Source organism: Podarcis tiliguerta (assembly GCF_965153285.1).
Source record: "Podarcis tiliguerta genome assembly, chromosome: 17".
In the NCBI taxonomy this organism is placed as follows: domain Eukaryota; kingdom Metazoa; phylum Chordata; class Lepidosauria; order Squamata; family Lacertidae; genus Podarcis; species Podarcis tiliguerta.
The window spans coordinates 11,833,703-11,858,081 of record NC_139550.1 but is presented as its reverse complement, the minus strand read 5'-3'; the positions used below and the strand labels follow the sequence as shown (position 1 = coordinate 11,858,081).

The window sequence follows — 24,379 nt, the reverse complement described above, 5'->3', positions numbered from 1 at the left end:
CAAAAAATAAGAATCTAGCATTTCTCCTTGGACAACTGTGGGGAATGTCCCTAGAATACAAAGAGGGGGAAGGGGGGGCATATGAATTACAGATTGGTACATTATTATTATTATTATTATTATTATTATTATTATTATTATTATTTTATTTTACAATTGTCAAAGTCAGTAGTCACATCCACCCCAAGTGTTTAAGGCACACATAAAGCACATTTTAAATTTTTTTTATTTAGTTTGTCAATCGCTATAGCTTGCTCAGGGAAACCCAAAGCGACCTAAAACCAAACAAATAGACAATAAGCCCTGCATAGATACATTAAAACCAAGAGGAATTATAAGTACATTAGAAAAACTTCCCACCCACTTCTAAAAGGCCGCAGAAAGTTAACGGCCAAAGGCCTGGTTATAGAGGAAAGTTTTTGCCTGGCGTGTAAAGATATATAATGATGAGGCCAGACGAGCCTTCCTGGGGATAGCATTGCACAAATGGGGAGCCACCACAGAAAAGGCCCTGTTCTTGTGTTGACATCCCCCCAAAAACTCATGGAGGGGATTTCCCCAAAAGAATCCTGGGAAATGTGGTTTGTTATTGGTGGGGGGGGATTGTAGCTTTGTGAGAGGTAAACTACAGAGGAGCATGTGGTTCACGAGGCTGCCGATACAGTGGTACCTCGGGTTAAGAACTTAATTTGTTCTGGAGGTCCGTTCTTAACCTGAAACTGTTCTTAACCTGAAGCACCACTTTAGCTAATGGGGCCTCCCACGGCTGCTGCGCCGCTGCCACACAATTTCTGTTCTCATCCTGAAGCAAAGTTCTTAACCCGAGGTACTATTTCTGGGTTAGCAGAGTCTGTAACCTGAAGCGTCTGTAACCTGAAGCATCTGTAACCCGAGGTACCACTGTACGTCATTGGCATCCATCTGTCTCGAAAGACAGTGGAGTGTGCCTCTGAGGGTGAAGTGAAACCGCTGTGTTAGCAACACTGAAGACACCTCCCTGGGGTACAAGCAGAAGAGTTTGGATTTGATATCCCACTTTATCACTACCCAAAGGAGTCTCAAAGCGGCTAACGTTCTCCTTTCCCTTCCTCCCCCACAACAAACACTCTGTGAGGTGAGTGGGGCTGAGAGACTTGAGAGAAGTGTGACTAGTCCAAGGTCACCCAGCAGCTGCATGTGGAGGAGCGGGGACGTGAACCCGGTTCCCCAGATTACGAGTCTACCGCTCTTAACCATTACACCACACTGGCTCTCACACTGCCAGTGTGTATGGAGGTCCTGGGTTGCCCAGACAACAAGAGCCCCCCCCCCTCGACCTCACTGATGACTGGCCCAAAGGAAAGAAGAGCAATACATTTGGCACCAGCTTAGCTGCAGGGTCAAATGAGTGACCTGATGACCAGATAGGAGGAAATTTGCAGTTCCACCAAGACACCAGTCTTTGTCTAGCTACAGAACAATCTATATTCTCTCTCACACACACCCCGCTCCCTTTACTTCCTCTGCCACCAAAACCAGTGAGGTCTTGGGAGGTGAGGGTTAAAAAAATGCTTGCGGGCAAAGATTAAGTCCCTGAATTGTGAGTTGGTCATTCCTTCTTTATTGGTTTTAACCATCGGTCATAATAAAAGGTAAAAATTATAATAAAAGAGACAGATACAATTGCCACCTGGTAAACAATCATCGAGATCCCATCTAAAAACAACAACTCATTTTGTGCACATCTCCAGACACAAATATAAAAGAGGTTCTCTCTCTCGTGCAACTGGCTAAAAGAAATCCATTTTTGGCAGTTTGACCATTGTGACCTATCTAGCAAAAGCACACAGAGATCTTAATCTTTTGTCTGTACAGCGTTGCAATAGCTCTTCAACACCCCCTTGGGATACAGATACAGAACCTTAAATTTTAAATGATGTTTCTGTAACGGCCATCTTGAACTGCAGACAGCATCTGTTGAAGCAGCAGGGGAGTCATTGTTCTCCTGACTGAACACTTGAAAAGAATCAATAGAGAAGTCGCAGATTCCCGAGAAAATGTGATCATGTAATACTATGGGACTTCTTACGCTGTTTCGTTTGTTCATTATGTCTGTTTTATTTTCTGCCTGTCTTCCAAGCGTAAAGAGCACACTCGCAGTCCCTCAGTTTAGTTTTTGTTCAAGCGCCTACCAGGTGAAGACTTCAGCAAGGTTAGTGTGTTGTGTGCTTTTGAGCAGATCGTGCCTTAGCTTAACCATATTCATTTGCACAAAAAACATATTTTGCCTTTCTTTCCAAAGCACATGTAACAGAGAAAGCCAGATATTTCATCATCATCATCATCATCATTAATAATATTTTTGCTAGAGACATCCATGCAGTTAAAGAAATCCATCATTCAGCATCCAAGAACTGAAGGCTGCAATTATGGCCAAAACACTTTACAGGAGATCCGTTTCTAAGACTATCATCCTTTGACCCCTTTTGTCTTCAACTTAAGCAATAAGTTGTACTGAAGGAAATCTGCACCAACTCTAAGTACCCAGGGTCTGCAGCTACCGCTGTGACTCCTGAAAAGTGCCGGGGGAATGACTTTTTGAGCCATCTTAATAAAACAAGATAAACTTACTTAGCTCCTGGATATAGCGCAGTTGTAGCTGAGATCCAACCGCAGCTTCTGTTCCTATAGCTTCATACCCAAGAGAACGATCTCCAATATCACTGTGCAACAGGATACTCCCGTCTGTTCAACGCAGCTCTTTGTTCTGGTTTCTGGAGCTCCTGCTCTTTGAAAGGAAACTGCAATGTGCCATTTCAGAAGGACGGCGAAGAAAATGGCTCCTTTCTGGTTGCTGCATGTAGCTGGGGTATTATAGCGGGTATCTCGGCTGTGACTGCTTTGGATGGCCTTAGACAAGTTATTGGCTTGCCAGCTCTGCCCTCTCTACCTGTTATACGTAGATATAAATGGTCTTGGCCCAGTATACCTGAAGGAGCATCTCCATCCCCATAGTCCAGCTCAGACACTGAAGTCCTGCTCCAAGGGCCTTCTGGCAGTTCCCTCACTGCGAGGTGTGAAGTTACAGGGAACCAGGCAGAGCACCTTCTTGGCAATGGCGCCCTCCCTGTGGAATTGCTTCCCATCAGGTGTCAAGGAGATAACTACACAACTTTTAGAAGACATCTGAAGGCAGCCCTGTATTGGGAAGTTTTTTATGTTTGGTACTTTTATTATGTTTTTATATGTGCTGGAAGCCCCCCAGAGTGTCTGGGGGAACCCAGCCAGATGGGCAGGGTATAAATAATAAAATTGTTGCTATTGTTGTTATTAGGCCTACTTTACAAGGATGGTGTGACGATGAGTGAGGCAATGTCTGTGCAACGCTTTGATCCATTACGAAATGTGCTACATAAGCACAACAAAGATGGAAGTCAAGGAAATGAACTCTTAGATCCTAAGGTAGTATTTAATATAGGACACTTCTGGACTGTGGCTATTTCAGAGGTGGGATTCAGTCACTTACTGGCACATTTAGCCTTTTTGAACCTGATGCCTTCTGGGGCTACAACTTCCAGCACCACCAACTATTTCCCATGCTGGCTGAACTAATAGGAGTCATAGTACCAAACATTGGGAGAAGACCAGGCTGGGTAGGCTTTGGGGGTGAGGAAAACCAGATATTTACTCGTCCTGAGATAAGAGTTTATTCCAGCATGCTCCCATTCAGCAAACCCTATGTTTCAGTAGAGTGCATTGTGCCTGGGGTTGCCTCCTGTCCCTAGACAGGGAGGGGTGGGAAGAGGTGGGGGGGGGAATCAAAGAGAGTGTTATGTACTGAGTTGAATAGGATCCAAAATGCAGAAGTCTGATTGGTCCTAGAACAATAGGATTCAGAATGCAGCAGTGTGATTGGTCCTAGAACAAGAGGATCCAGAATGCAGCAGTCTGATTGGTCCACAGGAGCCACCCAATCCAGCTCCAGGTGGAAGTGACTCCGCATCCTGACTGGCCTACAGGTGAATCCGGGAATTAGGCAATCACGTGAGGCCCATTGTGTAAATAAAGCAGACATTCTGGGGGAACTTCCATTCCTCCTCACCACTATGAGCTGAATAAAGAGCATGAAATCCACTCTCGACTCCAAGTATATTTCAGAGAGAGAAAGAAGGTCTTTGCACTTTGTACAGGCCTGACCCATTCAGTCTGTTGGAGAGTTTGCATAGGCAATGAGGAGGAAGGGCAGCTGGCCGAAGAGAAAGAATGGAAGAAAAATAAATCACTGACCGCAGCGTAGCAGCTAAAATGTGAGGGCGTTTGCCCCCAAACTCCTTTGTTGCAAAGGTGGTGGTGTGTTGGCTCATTGGTGGCGAGTGGGCTTTGAAGCTGTTTCTGCACTAGGTAAAGTCATTTTTAGCTCTCTAGTTCCCCGCACAACCTGTCTTGTACCGGTATTTTGCCCGGCCAAAAGTGGCAACCCTAATTGTGCCTTAGCTCCTGTGTAATGAAACTGTGACCTTTACACAGAATGCTGGCTCCCTAATGCTGCCAGAACCGTGTATCATGGGATTTGTAATAAAACCCTGAGCTAGCAGTCAAATTCCAGAAGAATGTGCTAACAGCGTTACCTTCTGGAATTCATAAAGCTTCACTAAAACGTGATGGGGTAGAAAGTTCTACAGAGCTGCGGTGGGGATTACTTCTTTCCTTGCTGAAACAAAGTCGTTTGAGACTGCTTTATCGCCCAACACGACACACACAGAAAGTTAGCAAGGGTATGCTGTTGTTGCTTAACGATAATTTTCTGTTGGGCAAGCTTTCTATTCGCAGAGAATTTTGCACGCGAGGAAGATTCGAAATATTGTACTTTCCCTATCTGCAGTTTGAAGTGGTACAGTCCATTCTGCCTTGCCAGTACTCCACCACAGAGGTTTGGAGTAGAGACAGGATGATGGGAACAATCTGACAGCTTGACATGTTATAAGCAGTCAGAAAAAGGATGGCAGCCAACAAACCTTGTAGATTGTGCTTATATCCCTCCCCCCTTCTCATGCTGTTTCGGAACAGAATGCAAAATATTGTTGTGTACGACCCCAGTCTCTGAATGGTGCGAGATTCTGGGAGTATACAACCTGAGACTACAATGGAGGGCTTCATAGTATTAAGACCCTAAGAGGGCTTGCTTCTACCCACAACCTTGGATTCCTGCAGAAATCATGCATGGCTCTGACTCTCTGCCTTCCCAGCCTGCTGTCTTGCTTCTAGCTTTGACTTCACATACACCTCAACTCTCAACTTTGTCTTTCTAATTGCCAGCTAGCTGAGGGAGGGGGCTCCACCCATTGGTCACCTGGCGCATAGCCAGTTGCTTTGTTACCTTAACAACCCATGCTTAGGGGGTGATCACCAAGAAACTTGTCTGGCTATTCCAGTAACTGGGTCCTTGTTAGATCCAGGAATTGTAAGGAACTCGGGCATCCAGCCTACCCCCGCCCATGACAACTCAAATATATGCACCAGGGTTTTCCTTGGTGATTTACTGGACTAGGCTAGGAACCTGGAGGTTTCTAGTTCATCTCTTACCTTGCTTTCAGTGAGAGTCAGTGTGGTGTAGTGGTTAAGAGCGGTGGACTCGTAATCTGGTGAACTGGGTTCGATTCCCCGCTCCTCCACATGCAGCTGCTGGGTGACCTTGGGCCAGTTACACTTCTCTGGAGTCTCTCAGCCCCACTCACCTCACAGAGTGTTTGTTGTGGGGGAGGAAGGGAAAGGAGATTGTTAGCCGCTTTGAGACTCCTTAGGGTAGTGATAAAGCGGGATATCAAATCCAAAATACTCCTCCTCCTCTTCTTCTTCTTCTATGAATGTACCATAAACGTAGCTCTCCCAGTCTCAGCCCTGCCTCCAATCTGCAGCATCATGCCTTTGTGCCTTCTAGTAGCAAACTCAGCAGGTGAGTGCTGCTGGCAGGATTGTAATACAAATGGGTCCACTGGGAAACAAGAGGGAGGCATCAACATGTGCTTAAAATCATAACATTGTAGAGCTGGAAGGGACCTAAGGGGTCATCTAGTCCAAGCCCCTGCAATGCTCAATAGTCCCTGGTCTCTCAGGTCCAACACTCTAAGCACTACTACTCCATTGCCTTTAGATGTTTAAATTTTGCTTTTAGTTTATTTTAATGGTATGGTTTTAACTTTTGGGTGTTGGCTACCCTGGGCTCCTTTGAGAGCTGGGCAGGATGTAAATTTAATAAATAACATACAGTGGTACCTCGGTTTTCGAACAGCTTAGTTCACAAACAACTTGGAACCCGAACGCTGCCTAACTGGAAGGTGTTCTGGTTTTTAAACTTTTTTTTTTTTTTAGAAGCTGAACATGCTCCATTTTGAGTCCCCCTGTGTTTCCTGTTCCACTGCTAATTTGCGTCCCTCCAATACTTTGGCCACCTCTTGAGAAGAGAAGGCTCCCTGGAAAAGACCCTGATGCTGGGAAAGATGGAGGGCACAAGGAGAAGGGGACGACAGAGGACGAGATGATTGGACAGTGTTCTCGAAGCTACCAGCATGAGTTTGACCAAACTGCGGGAGGCGGTGGAAGACAGGAGGGCCTGGCGTGCTCTGGTCCATGGGGTCACGAAGAGTCGGACATGACTAAATGACTAAACAACAACAACACAATTGTAATTCAAGCCTTCTGTTTCCAATTGCAGTGTTCTGAGGTGATATTTGGAGCTTATTTGGTGCTTTTGTTTTTGCTATTTATTTTGCGTTTTTTTGTTTTGAGGCTTTTTCAGTTAATTTGTTTTTGTGACTGTGTGGATCCCAGTTCAGCTACTGATTAATTGATTGTGTGGCTATGGAAATGGATAAAAGTCCCCCATCCAAACAATGTCTATCATCAGTGCAGGTAAGATTATTTTTTTTAATTTTAATTTTTATCATCTACAATACTGTTTTATTTATTTTATAGTACAGTACATTGCTTATTAGGGACATGGGTGGCGCTGTGGGTTAAATCACAGAGCCTAGGGCTTTCCTATCAGAAGGTTGGTGGTTCGATTCTCCGCGACAGGGTGAGCTCCCGTTGCTCAGTCCCTGCTCCTGCCAACCTAGCAGTTCAAAAGCACGTCAAAGTGCAAGTAGATAAATAGGTACCACTCTGGCGGGAAGGTAAACGGTGTTTCTGTGCGCTGCTCTGGTTCACCAGAAGCGGCTTAGTCATGCTGGCCACCTGACCCAGAAGCTGTACACCGGCTCCCTCGGCCAATAAAGCAAGATGAGCGCCGCAGCCCCAGAGTCGTCCACAACTGGACCTAATGGTCAGGGGTCCCTTTACCTTTCTACATTGCTCATTGCTTTCATTTTATGGATCAATGGTCTCGTAAGATAGTAAAATTCGTGTTAAATTGCTGTTTGAGGGGTTGTTTTTAAAAGTCTGGATTAATCCGTTTTACATTACGTTCTATGGGAAAGCATGCCTTGGTTTTGGAACTCTTTGGTTTTGGAACAGACTTGCGAAACGGATTAAGTTTGAAAACCAAGGTACCACTGTAATGTTGAAGTTGATGATTATCTAGCTTCTGCTCCCTTCTGCCTGCCCCCTGCCCTGTACTGCAGCCCAATACTTTTCTTTCCAGCACTGTTCATTCATCTGCAAAACTCGCTGATCAGGCCATCACGTGCCGTGATACTCTGCAACATGCCGTCTCCAGCCAAATTCAAACCATATGTCTTTCCGTACAGTAAGATTTCCAGATCAGCTCGTCACACCACTCTCTGTGTGCAGCTGGCTAACTTGCGGCTGGAGGCTAGCAGCAAGACATGTAAACGGAGGAGCAAGCCGGCCCCACCCTGTGCTTCAAAACTTTGCCCTGGAGGCACAATGCTCTCACCTGGCTTCTCTGAACTGGTGAATCTCTTTGGGCTCCACCTAGAGAGATCTGAAACTGGAATACTTCCTGACTTTTGCAGAAAAAACAAGGCCCTAAAAATCAAACCAACCAACTGGCTACTTCAGTAAATTGGGAATGGAAAGGTTTTTCCAGGTCCACTGGTAGATCATGTGACATGTTTGTATAGGGCTGAGTCCTGACAGCACTTTGCAGCAGATTCAAGGGCGCACTTGAAATTTGGGACTGTGCAATTGAAGTATGTGAAGATGCTCTATTGCCCTGGTGTAACAGACCCGCTTTTTAAATAAATAAATAAATAAAAAACAGATATTCTGCAGTTTGAAAAGTTATGGGGAAATGCACTGAAAAGTGTGGTATGGATGAGTGATTGAGAAATTGCACAAGAAATTCAGCCAGAATTCAGGTTGCGTGCTCACTGTCGTCCAACTTCCCTGCAATCAGAACAAAAGCTTGGTAAAGATTGGATACGGTCTAACCTCCATGTTGACTCTGTGAATGCAAAGCAGGATTGATGTTCACCATACAAGACTGCAGATAGCTTACTGTCTGCCCGCGGGTGAGTTGGTCTCTCTGGTCATAAAGCAGCACTCTAGCCATTACACCACACTGTCTTTCTTTCCCTTCTATGTTTTTATAGACTGACTAAGCCTGAAAAAGATATACACTTTCCTTTTTCTGAATATTTTAAACTACAGATGTATTGATAATAAGAACACAGATAAATTGTCTGAAGCAACGTTGACAGCATTTTTAATGACATCATTGAGATGTAATTGTTATTTAGTGGCATTTATTTATTTACACTATTGATAATGACTTTCCCCAGGCTCAATGTTTACATAAATATTAATAAATAAACCCATTCATTTTTATTCATCTTAATTGCAGTTAGATGTTGATCTTGTCATAGCTTGGTTTGCACTAAAGTGACGTAACAGATTGTGCGCTTTGTGATGTATAGCAACAAAACAATAGCATCATTTATATCCTATTCTTCTTCCAAGGACCTCAAGTTTATCCCCTCCACAACAACGTTATGAGGTAGGTTAGGTTGGAGATAGGTTAAGTTGTGAGGCAATGACTAGCCCAAGTTCACCCAGTGATCTTCCTGGCTTAGTGGAGATTTGAACCCAAGTCTCTTAAGTCCATCACTCTGACCTCTTCCCAACGCTGGCTCTCAGTCAGTATTCTGTTAATATTACTACTCATAGCCTGAAATAATGTACTTGATAAACAGATAGATAAAGTCCCTCATGTTCTGTGAAGAATTGTTCTGCTCTCTATGGAAAGAGTGTTGTTTGAAATGCTAAAATCCAGAAAGGGAAGGAAAAGAAACCAACATGTGTTTAAAACCACACGACTTTCAATTTCATTCTTGTTATTTAATGGACTGGTTTTGCTCATGACATTGGTTACAGGCAATTTGCAACTACCATGGCTTTTGTTGGTGAGGGTAAGGAATAAACTGAATATAGGACAAACAACAACAATTTATGATGTGCACTTTCATGTTATTAATTTAATTTGAAAGTGTGAGTGCAGAAAGCAAAAATGAAATCACAAGGTGGACTTCACTGGGAAATGAAATGATCCCTCCTGTCACTCAGTGGGTCAGTGTGGCTGGCTGTATAGACACATAAGCACAGATATACATAAATACACACACACAGAGGAGAAGGTAAGTGAGAGAGCATATACAATAAAGCTGTGCACAACTTGCACAAATGTGACATAGATTAATTTTTGTCTTCCTTATACATAGAGCCTGTAAGAGTGAGTCACACTTGTGTCAACAAGCTGATGACTCTCCTTCCCTGTGGTGTACGACTGCACTGCTGCTGCTGCCTTCGTTGGCTCATCGGTGGCAAATCTGTTGCGTTTATTTCTTTTTTGATACAGAAGGCACTAAATGTCACAGAGGGAGGGGAAAGCTTAGATCTTTCCAAACAGAGACAGGCCAAGGCAGGAAGTCCAAACGGCGGGAAAAGTATAATAAACTAACTGCACAATCCTATTATACACGTCTGCTCAAAAGTCCCATTGTTCACTGGGGATTACTCCTAGGTATAGGAGTACAGTATAGGATGGCAGCCTAAAGCATTTGCTGTTTCTTTAATGATCTTCCGTAATCTCTGCTTGTAGCACCGCATCTCACTTTGCCCAACATTAGGGCTGGCTCTGCTTATTCAGGGCATTGATTGGAATCACATTCCAGTGGATACCAATGGGATATAAAAGATTCCTGCTTATTCTCCTTTGTTGAAGACTGCATAGCCTTCAACATTTCTCCACTAAAAATAGGGACATCCTATGTATTATTATTATTATTATTATTATTATTACTATTCACATGCCACTCATCTGACTGGGTTGCCCCAGTACGGCCTCCAACATATATAAAAACATAATTAAACATTAAACAAACCTCCCCTATACAGGGCTATCTCGGGGGTCGAATAATTCTGATCCCAGACACACAAAATCAAAACATTAAATATCAACGCCTTCCCTTCTTTCCATGGTTCATTTTACATATCATAAATCCCTGCACATTTTGCAGAAACGATACCATTCAGTATAGCGATTGATATTTTAAGGATGTAAAAATGAGTGTACTTTAAAATGTAAAACTGACAATTTAATAAAAATTATATTCAAAACCAAAACATTAAATAAATCCCTGGCTGCACGCTCTCCTGCCGCCGTGGAGATACTAGGATAAAACGTGTGTGTGTGTGTGTGTGTGGTTTCTTATTTTAATGCAGCCGTAACCCTTCATCAACCCGAACCGTCCGAACCAACCTCGACCTCGCTTCGCCTCTCAGCGAAGCCAGACCCAGAGGCAGCCAGAACAGCTGCGCTTTCTCAGCAGGCGGCCAAAGTGCGGGCAAAGGAACCTCCCCCGGCGGCTTCACTGCCCCGCACTGCACATGTGCAGCCGCTTGGAGGCACCACCGGAGCGAGGCGGAGGGCTTTGCACATGCCCAGAAGAACCGCCTCACCTTCCCTCCCTGTGCAGGAGCTTCTGCCGCTTGCCCAGCGTGAAGTTCTTGCGGGCGGCCACCCCCCCCCGCCTCGTTGTCATGCCGACTCCTCGCCGCCGCCCCCTCGCCGCGTGAGAGGAGCGCGCGCGTCCCCGTCTCTCCCCCCCCCCCCCGGCACATGCCCGCCTCCCGGCCGCCGGCAGGAGCAGCAGTTGCAATCCCCGCGCATCACCCTCGGCTGCCGGGCGCTCCTGCCTCGGCGTGCTTCCCTCTTTCTCCGCCTCTAACAAAGGGATCGTCGGCGAGGGAGGCGAGGCAGCCCCCTCCCCACGCGACCACCCACCCCGGGCTATTGTTGCAGCTTCATCGGACGAGGGCCGGGAGATGGAAGATGGAAGGAGGCGACGGTGGGGTAAGGGAGTCCCGCCACCCGCCCTGCTCCGCGCCTTATTCCTTCGCCTTTCTTCGTGCGCCCTGGTAACGCCAGGCGCCCGTGGCTGAGTTTTGCTTTCTTACATAAATGCTGCCTGGGAACAGTTTCCTCTTTATGCGCTGCTTGGAGCCGCCGAGGCAAAGCCTCCCCCCCCCCAACCCCTCTCCCGTTCCCGCTGCTTCTGATGTGTGTGTAAGCGAGCGAATGAATGAGAGAGAAAAGGAAATATATAGGGCGATGCGCCTTGCGCTTTTACGCATTTCTAGGGTGCTTTGGAAGCTGTCGGGGGTTCTGTTGGCAACCGCGCCGGCGTCTTCAGGCGAGTTCCATTCCCAGGGGGCGCGGGTGGGGAGCGTGGCTTACTTAGGCTGGGGGGAAAGCCACAGCTCAAATCCCTGCTCCTCTAAGACATCTGGATCTAGTGGAGAAGGCGGTCGTGTTTAGGCTGGCTTTCCTTCCAGGGTTGTTGTGAGGAAAAAGAGGGGCGCAGGGGGGTGGGGTTTGGAACCATGAGCACCACCACCTGAGCTCACCTGAGGACGAGAGACCTGTTTTGAAATAGTACAGAGGTCCCCTGCTTTGAAGTTTCCTGCTAAAATCTAAGCTTTGCTTTGCAAGCTGTTCTGTGTTTGACCATCCCCACCCCTGAAGCATGAGTTTAGAACTGCCCTACCTCGCAGGCTTGTTGTAAAGATTACTGGGAATGTAAATGACGATGATGTTAATGTGAAGTGTATTTAACAAAGGTTGGGTCGTTGTTGTTTTTGTTGTTGTTGTTTTGCTATGTTTATGCTCCAGAGGTCGGAGCTTCGTTGCGTTACAGCAGAGCAGCGAAAGTATGGCTGTGATTTCTCCCCCGCCTCTTTTGATATTTAGCACCTGTGGATAAAAACTGCACAGGCCACTAAAATTATAATGGAAATGCTTCGACAGCCAAAACAAAGTTGCAAGTTGGCATGTTTTTGCATCTAATTTGCTTTGGTCGTCGCTTTGTCTTTCGCTTCCTCCAGTTTTGTAACTTTGTTCTCTAGGGCTGCAATGCTTTTCCTGCTTAACCAGGAATAAATCCCACTGAACTCAATGGGACTTATTTTTCAGTGCGCATGTATTGGGATGGGGCCTGTCCCTTTGTATTTTGCATAGCATCTAGGTCTTTAGGCACATATCTACAACACTGGTAATTGTTAGGTTAACTGGGCTGTAGCCAACTTAAGTTCCACTCAGAGTTAACCCGTTGAAATTAATAGACCTAAGTTATTAGCAGTGCCCATTCAATCTCAGCGGGCCTGTTCTGAGTATGACTAACATTTGGATACATTTCAGTGTATTTAGCTAATTAAAGGACGCATTTCTGTGTTTTGACATCTGGGCACACTTGGGCCATACATCTTATAACTGCTGCAGGTCTTTGTCCCATATGGTCTTTACTCCCCCATTCTTAGTTGGTTGACAGCCTGCATCTGTCCCAGTTCATTCTAATTATATGCAAAAGAGTGCTCTGTGTGTGTGTGTGAGAGAGAGAGAGAGAGAGAGAGCTCTTTTCTGTTTCATCTGATTGCTTGAAACCTATTTTTAGTTCCAGAGATCAGGCTCGGTTTAACACATTGCAATGATGAACCTGGGGAATTTCCTGCAATAGCTCCCAAAAAGTCTGGACTACATTAAAGGCACTACTGTGAAAGTGAGAACTTTTGTTGAGGGTGGCCGTTGATAAAAACAACGTGTAACTCCCTACTGACAACTTTTCAATGACTGGAAGAAGTATCAAGCGCTGCAGCCGTACAGCTGACTTAGACATGACTTTGGGTCATGCGTTCTTGATTTAACATCTTTCCCCATGAGCAGTGCAAAGCTGTTCTCAAAAGAACTGTCCTGTGAAGGGTCTGGCTCACCCCAGGGGGATTTTGGACCTGTCTCAGGTTTTTAATAAATGATTCTCCAGTTTTTTCTTTTATAGAAACAAGGGGAAGAAGTCACTGGCTGCATTCTGTCTACAAGACTCCTGTACCCATTTATCAAATGGAACACAGCCCTTGCTGCCTGCTAGTGTTTGGTGGGATGCTTAAATATCCAGTGGATGGGGATTTGTGGCTCCCTATTGCATGTCCCTGAGGATGTGTTTAGCAATGTGTGTCTGCCCTTTTGTAGTGGAACCCCAGTGCAAGACGTGGAGAGCTCCGGCCAACACGCTGGCTGTGTCAAGTGTGCAGTGATTCAGTTTGTGCCCATCTTGGCTACCATGATCCGGATTTGCCTTTCCTCTCTTCCAGTCTTGTGTACGTGTTTGGTGCCACTGAGGTCAGCAGTGCACGTGGTGTACTTGATTCAGAAGAAACCCTTAAATAATGCTTGGAATATATACAGCACCACAATGTGTGTCACATATGTTCTCTAGGTAGCCCTTGCAATAGTTACATGTGCAGTAAACGTTATACAGACTGGATAAAGGAACATGATTACATGGTTAAAGGTGCAGCATCACTTTTTGAACTGATGAAGCGTTATTCTCACCAGGGTGGTGGCTTTGATTTGCCTTCCCATGATTGCCTTCCCGTGGTTCAATCTATGAAAAACAGCTTTGAATAACTTTTTCATATTCTCCAGTGTGCTACCCTTGCCGTTGTGGTGGCACGGAGTTGCCGTTCTGTGATTAGACTTACACTACTTGTTGAACGGTTCATTTATCCAATCTGTATAACTTTTACTGCACATGTAACTTGTTAAGATACAGTTGTACATTTATCCACTCCATGTTTACAGTATACAGGGTATTTACTTCATTCTTTTCTCCACCTCCTTTCTCATTTTTCTTTTCCAACTGACACCAACACTCTGTGGCCAATTGAGCTGTCCTTCCTTCCTTCCTTCCTTCCTTCCCCCTTCCTTCCTTCCTTCTTTCCTTCCTTCCTTCCCCCTTCCTTTCTTCCTTCCCTCCCTGTATCTTGTTTATGCTAATACCACCTCTTTGTTTTTTGACTTACCATGTTTTGGCTGTACAGTGGTACCTCTGGTTGTGGTCGGGATCCGTTCTGGAACTCTGGTCAGATTCCAAGGTTTTTGCAACCAGAGGCATCTGTTCTGCGCATGCGCGCGGTAGAGCGCTTCTGCACATGTGCGCGCGGTGAAACCCGGAAAAATACTTCTGGGTTTGCTGCGTGCGTATCTTGAAGGATATTTAACCAGAGGTGCTTGTAAGTAGAGGCACCACTGTAATTCTGTTTGCACTCAGTATCTGAATTGGAAGTGGTGGTATTGTAGCCAGAAGATGAGACTGAGAGAAAGCCAAGGAGTTAACCAGGAAGTCCAGGGGTCTACATTATAAACTCATAATGACGCAGAGCAATCCTTGCATGTTTGCTCAGGAGTAAGCTCTGGGGCTGGGCGACATCTTGTTTTCGACATCATGATATATCACCAACTAAATATTGCAATATATGGATATAACACAATGTCTGAAATAAGGATGGAACTATGTAGAGGCAGACAGTAGGGCTGGGCAATATATGGTTCTCAACTTTGTGATATAACACCAGCTAAACGTTGTGATAGACTGTTGTATCTCAAGTCTGAAATAAGGATAAAATTGTGCAGAAGCACTGTCTGGCTTCACAGTTTTCCCCACACTGTGATTTTTGTATAGCACACACGCACATCTTGAGTTGCAATATATTGCCAGGTCAAAAACTATGAAACCGATATCACAATATGGACTTCGAACTGGTTTTGAATAATATATTAATCTATCACTCAGTCCTTGTAAGTTCCACTTGTACATAAAGGTAAAGGGATCCCTGACCATTAGGTCCAGTCGTGACCGACTCTGGTGTTGCGGCGCTCATCTCGCTTTATTGGCCGAAGGAGCCAGCGTACAGCTTCCGGGTCATGTGGCCAGCATGACTAAGCCGCTTCTGGCGAACCAGAGCAGCGCACGGAAACGCCGTTTACCTTCCCGCCAGAGCGGCACCTATTTATCTACTTGCACTTTGACGTGCTTTCAAACTGCTAGGTTGGCAGGAGCAGGGACCGAGCAGGGACCGAGCAACGGGAGCTCACCCTGTTGCGGGGATTCAAACCGCCGACCTTCTGATCGGCAAGTCCTACGTTCTGTGGTTTAACCCACAGCGCCACCTGCGTCCCTTTCCCTCTTGTACTTACTTTCAGATTAATTCTGCCTGTGTTTGCTGCTTTAGTGACACTACCTCAGTGTCTTCCTTGCTTTTGAGTGGCATTTCATATATGACGGTGCACATGATCTCTGAGCCGAAAAAGCGTCAAGTAAAATGAGACTTAAGGGCATTTAACTGGTCGGAGGACTGTAGTCTTTATGTGCAGGCCTTGTGAGATAAATGGCATGCGAATCTAAAGACTGTGTCATGACCCGGAGGCAGAAATCCAGCCCAATTTGTTTCGTGAAAGCCTGCATACCCTCGAGATCCAAATTACAAGACGAGGAGCAGCAGTTTGTTCTGAGGTTTGCACCAGATCAGCAGCAGAGGCAAAAAAATAGCAGCTGGACTCCCTGACAATCTTTTCTGTGCTTCCTAGCCGAGACCACACTGCCTTCCATATTATCGCTCCCTACGTCTGACCAGAAGATCCTCATAAAATTGCTTGACAGCACAGGAAGTCGCAAAACAGGGTTGCCAGAACAGATCTTATTTAGGCTCTGAATGACTTCAGAGTTCCATTAACTTTTTAAAGGGAGAAGCCAGATTCTGAGAATATCCGGCTCATTGCTGGAACTGATGAGATGCAACTGCTAATGCGCTGGTGGAAGGAAAGGAAGGGCAGCCAGCACCGAAAGCTCTGTGAGATACACCGATTTACCTAAAAGCTTAAAGTAACAAGACAGTGGAATAAGTTTTGCAGAGGACTGCCTGCTTCAGAGGCAGCAGCAAATCAGCTGGAAAACACATTGGGCATCTTCAGTGCCACCACAAACTTCTGCTTGCTCAGAATCAAGTTTCTGGCCTTGCCTCTCGCTCATTTATTTTCCCCTCCCCATTGTTAATTCACTGAGCTATCCCGCTTTTTACGGTTTCGTGCTGTCGAAACAGGCATCTTTAAGAGTTGAGGCATGTCTGCTGTATATGCACCCAGACTTGGGACCTGATGGGATTAGGAGATGCTTCAGAACAGCACTTCAGATGCTGCTGGGTTGATGGGGGACAAGAAGGTTCCCCTGTGGCCCAGTGTTGGCCCTCCAGAAATTGGGCAATTCTTGTATGGGAAGGAGCTATAGCATGGTCCTGGGGCATTTCATAAGAACAAAGGAAGCTGCCTTGAATCATATCATTGGTCCATCTATCTGGTAGAGCTTTGTCTGCAAAAGGTTCCAGGTTCCATTCCTGACATCTTCCGGTGAGGTTGGAAGAAACCCCGGTCTGTAATCCCAGATTCTGTTTAATTTACATTATAGTCCAAAGGCTATTAATCAGGAAATAAGATTTTTTCATGTGTGCTAAAACTCAGTCTTAAGTTTTTTTAAAAAATTGTTTAACCACATCAGTTAACAAACATGCATATGCTATGATGTTATTGTTTTAGTTAAATAAATTGTTTAAATTGTTATTAAGCAAATGATTGTTTTTCTCCTTCCAATAAAGTACAGCAGAAAAGTTGTCCAAATATAAACAGTGAGCTTATTAAATCTCACAATAATTTTGTAATTAAGTGTCTATGTATTTCTTATAGTATAACCAAATCAGTAATGTTTTATATAACTGTAAAAACTGCTCTGAAAATTTATTCTGGTACTTCCGGGTTTGGCACGGTGCGCAACCCAAAGTCGCGCAACCTGAAGCGTCTGTAACCTGAGGTATGACTATATATTGTCTTTTTAACATTTGCCAGATTCTGATGTGTCCAGATGTGGGTTGGGTGGAGAGAAATGGTGCCTATCTCCCAGATGATCCGATATGCTTTGACAATGTATACATAAGAAAAGAAAAATGTGGTTTGAGATTTGTAGGTCAAGCTTATGCATGTTTACTGAAAAGTAAGCCGTGGCGAGTTCAGCCCTAGAAAGTGCGCATACGATTGCTGTATAAGTTGTGTAACTAATAATTGGAAAGCATTTTGCGGAAGAGCAAGGAAATGAGAGTGGTGTGTATGTTTGCCATTGCAAAAATAGTTCCCACCCACCCCCCTCTGTGTGTTTAAGAGAGAAAGAGGGAGATAAGCAAGGATCTTGCTTTGCAGGGTGTTCAAGGTCAGCCTGCTGTTTTTAAAAAATAAATAAATCCCACTCCCGCTTTGAGATGAGCATTGCCAGTGGAATGTGTCACAGTGAACTGAACATGTTTTTCTTCTATTTTTGTTTGCAGGGAGAAGCATTTGTTTGGGTTAACGGTGCATCGGCTCATTCTCAGAGTGTTGCCAAGGCCAAATATGAGTTTTTATTTGGTGGATCAGAAAATGAAAATATTTCAGAATCTGGTAAGCGTTGATCATTTCCCAAGTGCTGACTTTTGGGTGCAAGATTGTGCACTCCTTCAGTACTGGATATATATATATATATTGCTTAAGTCGGACATATTGGTGTTGACGCATCCTTGATCTGAAATTAAGGCAGGTATAGGAAAGGGAGCTCCTGGTCTCTCAACTGTGATTATGATTGCCTCCCTTCATTTCCTTTACATAAGCCAAGAATGGAGACATGTGGACCTCAAGATTGTGGTTTGACTCCATCTCCAGTGGTCAGGGAAGATGGGAATTGTAGTCTAATAACAACTGGAGGACCACCTGCCTTAAGAGTCTCTCTGGCAAGTCACACCACCTTGGATGAACAATTAGTGGACCTACTGGAAGTCTGATTCTTCACACCCAGAAAAGTCCCCAAGGCAAATTGAGCAGATTGGTGAAGCCCCAATCTGGATATATGATATGGCAGTAGGACAACCAGCCCCCACCCCATAGTTTGTATCCTGCCTTCCTACAAGGTTCATATGAATTTACCTGAATCTTTTGGAGGGCAGTGGGCCTAGTCCACAGATGGGGCTGGAGATCAGGCTCTAGACTGGGCAGACAAGAATAAGAGGGCCAGAAGCAGGTGCAGATCTGAAGCCAAACAGAAGGTCTAGATTCAAGGCAACAATGGAGGACATGAGGGAGCCAGAACCAAACACAAGGTCAAAGGCAGGCATGGGTTCACTATTGACTTACCGTATTTTTCGCCCTATAGGACGCACCGGCCCATAGGACGCACCTAGTTTTTTGGGGGGAAAATAAAGGAAAAAAAATTTATTCCCCCCCGCAGCCGCAGGGCTGGGGCGGGGGAAGCCTGAGCTTTTAAAAACGCACCTACAGTAGTTTTTAGAGGAGAAAAACAAGTAAAAAAATTCTGAATCAAATGTTGTATAAACTACTGCATTTAATAAACAACCAGTATATCAGAATCATATTACAGCCATGTAAAGCGAACAGCAGTCAACAGTGGCATTAAGAACCATCATCACTGTCATTAACAAATGAAGAGAGACTTTAAGGTTTGAGTACTCTTCTAGTCTTCTGTGAACCCCAAGAACTCATCACTGCTAGAGTCAGAATTTATGAAGCTCAGTTGCTCACAATCACTGACATCACTTTCTTCGCTATCTTCATGTAAAATATCATCTTCATTTCCATCCAAAGCATTGCTAATGCCACATTTTTTGAATGACCGGACAACGATTTCCTCCTTCACCGAGTGCCATGATGTTTTCACCCATTCACAAACTTGAGTGATAGTGGGCCTCTTCATTCGTCCAGTGGGTGTTAGATCATGATTACCAGCAGCCATCCATTTGTTCCACTCTTCTCGCATAAAGATCTTAAATGGCTTGTTGATAGAAACGTCAAGAGGTTGCAACTGGCTGGTAAGACCTCCAGGAATTACAGCTAGATGAGTCTTCACTTCTTTAAAGCGCTTTTTTGTAGTTTTGCTAATATGTGCTCTAAACTGGTCAAGTACTAATAAGGCAGGCTTTTTCAAAAGCCCTCCAGGACGTTTGGACCACACTTTTTCAACCCATACTCTCATTCCATTTTCGTCCATCCATCCTTTCTCATGAACATGTACAACAACTCCTCGTGGAATCACTTCTTTTGGAAATGTTTTCCTTTTGAAAATTAACATGGGTGGCAATTTGGTGCCATCTGCACAGCAAGACAACACAACAGTGTAATGGGTTTTCTCATGTCCAGAGGTTTTCACGGCGATAGTTTTGGCACCTTTCCGATCAACAGTCCTATTTGATGGCACATCAAAGGTTAGAGGGACTTCATCCATATTCCCAATCTGGCCAATTTCAAATCCATTTCTCTTCCTGGTATCAATTACAAAGTTATGAAAAGACATAATCTTAGATTCATATTCTTCTGGCATTTTTTGTGCGGTTCTAGTTTTGGTGCGCATAGCAAGGCCACATCGCTTCATAAATCTGTAGCACCATGATGGTGAGCCAGTAAAATCATGAATGCCTTTCTCTAAAGCAATCCGTTTGGCTTCATATATTATCATTTTTGTAGAGACTGCGAGGCCATTTTTCCGGTGACTTGTGATCCATTCTTTCATGGCAATGTCCATCTGTGGCCACTTTGCAGCACATCCACGAAAAGTGTGCTTGCTTTTATCTGCTTTTTGCAGCAGATCCTCCTGTTTCCTCCACTCTCTTATCATTTTTTCAGTTGGAGGTGATCCAAAATGTCTCTCCGCTGCTCTGTTTCCATGCTCCCTAGCATATTTTACTACTTCTAGTTTAAAAGGAATCTTATATGCTAGTCTTTTCTGCTTTATCATTCTTATCGGAATGGGGGAGGTTTTCTGCAAGAAAATACAGTGGTAAGGAACTGTCAGTAATGTACAGGACAGTATCTCCAACGTTTATCATTGAGCGCTTAACTGCCCCCCCCCCCAATATTTTTAAGTTGGAAGAGGGAGGGAGTGAAGGAAGGGAAAGGGAGAGCTCAACCTGTGGGTCCCCAGATGTTGTTTGGCTATAACTCCTATCATTCCTCAACTCCCATCTTCCCTGAGCTCTGGCCTTGCTACCTGGGGCTATGGGAGTTGTAGTTCAGCAACATCTGGGGACCCACAGTTTGAGAAAGGCTGAATTGTCTGTGAGGTGGGGCTTATCTGCCCCCCCCCCATATTTTTAAGTTGGAAGAGGGAGGGAGGGAAAGAAGAGCGAGGGAGATCTTACATCTCTGGGTGTCTGTGGAGGGCAGCTGCCTTGCCTCGTGCAACCAGAGCAAATGGAGGAAATGGCGGGAATTTCCCGGCACAATAAGCTGGGGGAGGGGCGGAAGGGGCAGTCCCGATCCTTCCGGCACACTGTTAATCTAGCAGAGTGTAAGCAGCTTTCAATTTGCTTGAATTACAGCCCCGGGAATCAGCCAGCCCTGGCTGAGCTTGTCAGCCAGTGCCGGGGCTGAAGGGGGAAGCCATGGGTGGATGCGTTCCCCAAGCGCCGGGCGCTCTGCTTTCAGGGCGCCCGACGCTCGGGGAAGCAGGCTGCTATCCGCAGCCTAGGCATCCCTGCAGGTCCCCCCGCAGAGCTGCCTAGGCTGCAGATGCCTTCCCCAAGCGCCGGGCGCTCTGCTTTCAGGGCGCCCGACGCTCGGGGAAGCAGGCTGCTATCCGCAGCCTAGACAGCCCTGCAGGTCCCCCCGCAGAGCTGCCTAGGCTGCAGATGCCTTCCCCAAGCGCCGGGCGCTCTGCTTTCAGGGCGCCCGACGCTCGGGGAAGCAGGCTGCTATCCGCAGCCTAGGCATCCCTGCAGGTCCCCCCGCAGAGCTGCCTAGGCTGCAGATGCCTTCCCCAAGCGCCGGGCGCTCTGCTTTCAGGGCGCCCGACGCTCGGGGAAGCAGGCTGCTATCCGCAGCCTAGACAGCCCTGCAGGTCCTCCCGCAGGGCTGCCTAGGCTGCAGATGCGTTCCCCAAGCGCCGGGCGCTCTGCTTTCAGGGCGCCCGACGCTCGGGGAAGCAGGCTGCTATCCGCAGCCTAGACAGCCCTGCAGGTCCTCCCGCAGGGCTGCCTAGGCTGCAGATGCGTTCCCCAAGCGCCGGGCGCTCTGCTTTCAGGGCGCTCGACGCTCGGGGAAGCAGGCTGCTATCCGCAGCCTAGACAGCCCTGCAGGTCCTCCCGCAGGGCTGCCTAGGCTGCAGATGCGTTCCCCAAGCGCCGGGCGCTCTGCTTTCAGGGCGCCCGACGCTCGGGGAAGCAGGCTGCTATCCGCAGCCTAGACATCCCTGCGGGTCCTCCCGCAGAGCTGCCTAGGCTGCAGATGCGTTCCCCAAGCGCCGGGCGCTCTGCTTTCAGGGCGCCCGACGCTCGGGGAAGCAGGCTGCTATCCGCAGCCTAGACAGCCCTGCAGGTCCTCCCGCAGGGCTGCCTAGGCTGCAGATGCGTTCCCCAAGCGCCGGGCGCTCTGCTTTCAGGGCGCCCGACGCTCGGGGAAGCAGGCTGCTATCCGCAGCCTAGACATCCCTGCGGGTCCTCCCGCAGAGCTGCCTAGGCTGCAGATGCGTTCCCCAAGCGCCGGGCGCTCTGCTTTCAGGGCGCCCGACGCTCGGGGAAGCAGGCTGCTATCCGCAGCCTAGACATCCCTGCGGGTCCTCCCGCAGAGCTGCCTAGGCTGCAGATGCGTTCCCCAAGCGCCGGGCGCTCTGCTTTCAGGGCGCCCGACGCTCGGGGAAGCAGGCTGCTATCCGCAGCCTAGACATCCCTGCGGGTCCTCCCGCAGAGCTGCCTAGGCTGCAGATGCGTTCCCCAAGCGCCGGGCGCTCTGCTTTCAGGGCGCCCGACGCTCGGGGAAGCAGGCTGCTATCCGCAGCCTAGACATCCCTGCGGGTCCTCCCGCAGAGCTGCCTAGGCTGCAGATGCGTTCCTGAAGCCTGGAGAGCGAGAGGGGTCGGTGCGCACCTACCCCTCTCGCTCTCCACGCTTCAGCGAAAGCCTGCATTCGCCCCATAGGACGCACCCAGATTTCCCCGTCATTTTTGGAGGGGAAAAAGTGCGTCTTATGGGGCGAAAAATACGGTATTTATTTGTTGCACAGATTTATATACAGTGGTACCTTGGTTTACGAACTTAATCTATTCCGGAAGTCCATTCTTAAACCAAAACGTTCTTAAACCAAGGCGTGCTTTCCCATTTCAGCGGGGGACTCAGTTTGCAAATAGAACACACTCAACAGGAAGAGAAACATGTTCTACTTCCAAGGCAAAGCTCACAAACCAAAACACCTACTTCTGGGTTTGCAGTGTTCTTAATCCAAGTTGTTCATAAACTAGGCTGTTCTTAAACCAAGGTACCACTGTACCACTTAACATAAAATGTCAGAGTGGTGTGCAACAAAGGATAAGGGCAAAATAAAATTCTGAATAAATTGCATTAATCAATGATACGCCAACAGCTGGGGCCACACTTCAGGGGAATCCTGAAGTCTCTGAAGCATCTGAATGTGAGAGGAGCCTCCTGGATCAACCTATCCAGTTCAACATCCTGTTCTCAAAGTGGCCAATCAGATGCCCCTGTTAAAAATTGCAGGCAGGACCTGAGCTTAGCAGCACTCTCCCCTCCTGTGGTTTCCAGCAATTGGTATTCAGGACCATTCCTGCCTCTGATTGTGGAAACTGAGAATTTGGAGAGTCAGCTGACCATATTCAAGCTGGGAGGTCAGCTGACTCTCTCTTCAGTTAGAAGCTGCAACCTATTTTGCCTGGCTTCTTGAGGAGCCAAGATAGTGGTGTCTCACAGAAGGTAGGGTGCTGGAGACTAGCTGCCGGCCCCTTGCATTGCCGAATGCTCGGTTCCCATGACTCTCCTCTTCCCCTGCAGCACGTTGGTCCCCAGATGTTGTTGGACTACAACTCCCATCATCCCTGACCACTGGTCATGCTGGCTAGGAATGATGGGAGTTGTAGTCCAACAACATCTGGGGACCCACAGGTTGAGAAACACTGGTTAGCTGAACATGGGAAATGCTGTGCATTTCCTATCCCCTGTCGGAAGACCATTGGCAGTCTGTGCTAGAGGCAGTGCAGAGTAGCAGGACCTTGTTTTGCAGATTGTGTTAAGCTGAGGATCGCAAGGGAAGTTGGGAAGGGTGGAACAGAAATGGAACAGCAGGAGCTACTACTGTCTGTTTAGACACTGAGGTGTGTGATGGATAGTTGATTTTTAAGAGAAGGTGGTTAGAACATTGGGTGCAATAAGCTTATGTCTCTCGTTACACTCAATGGTTTGTGAAGTCCGCAAACCCTGGAGGTAATACCAGGGTCCGTGTGGACATACTATAGCAAACGATCACTCCCATACTTCTCCAGAACACATGTGAACAGATAGCTGGCTGATAACACATCCACTTCTGCTGTAAGAAGAGCAGGGGGCTTGGATCTGGAAAACCTGCTCCTCCAGGTACTTCAGTGTGGCAGTTAATAGTGGTTTGGTGCTACTAATGCACTCAGGTTTTTCACAGCTCTGAGAGATGTTTGTCCTCATCAAAATGCTCTTCTACCTTTGCCCCCATTTAATCCAGTTTTCCAAGTTCCATGCTTGTTTTTTTAAAAATAAATAAATTCTGCAGAAATAGGAAAACAACATGGGGCAGCATTTAGGCGAGGGTGATGTGGCATGGATGCTACACAAAGCTTGCAGGAACGAGCAATCCTGAGCCTATAGCTGTGTCCACAATAAACTGCAGTGTGGAAGTGCCCTCAGACCTCAGTCAGTTCTCCTGCACATTGGGCAGGGGTTTTAAGTACCGAATATAAGCCGCAACTGAATATAAGCCGCACCTTTGAAATTGAAGGGGGGGGGGGAAATACCTGAATATAAGCTGCTCCATTCCTCGCTGCTCCTGGCTGCATACTGGGAGGGGGGGAGTCACGCTGCGTTGCTGGTGGCCTTTCCACTTCCTCACTCTCTTCCTTCCTGGGCTTGGGGGAGAGGACAGGGGACTATGCACGGGACGGGCACCGCTTTGCCGCGCTCCTGGCGCTGTTTGCCCCACGCTCCTGGTTGCATACTGTAAGGTTGCGAATATAAGCTGCACTTTAACTTTTCACGGTCAGAATTTGCGGGG

The 24,379-nt window shown here is 46.7% G+C and overlaps 1 protein-coding gene and 1 long non-coding RNA gene across 6 annotated transcripts in view; both read left to right on the top strand.

The window, feature by feature from the left end:
* The window catches only part of LOC310668040, a 1,372,673-nt gene that overhangs the window by 1,145,728 nt on the left and 202,566 nt on the right, over positions 1–24,379 (top strand). The gene's annotated exons all lie outside the window — the stretch shown is intronic.
* Positions 11,050–24,379, top strand: part of PSD3 (pleckstrin and Sec7 domain containing 3) — a 148,884-nt gene continuing 135,554 nt past the window's right edge. For all 5 annotated transcript variants that reach the window (XM_083419562.1, XM_083419558.1, XM_083419561.1 and 2 more), the window contains exons 1-2: positions 11,050–11,290; positions 17,638–17,749. In XM_083419562.1, coding sequence (XP_083275688.1) covers positions 11,057–11,290; positions 17,638–17,749 — 346 coding nt within the window. In that variant the 5' untranslated portion in view covers positions 11,050–11,056. The remainder of the gene's footprint in view (positions 11,291–17,637; positions 17,750–24,379) is intronic.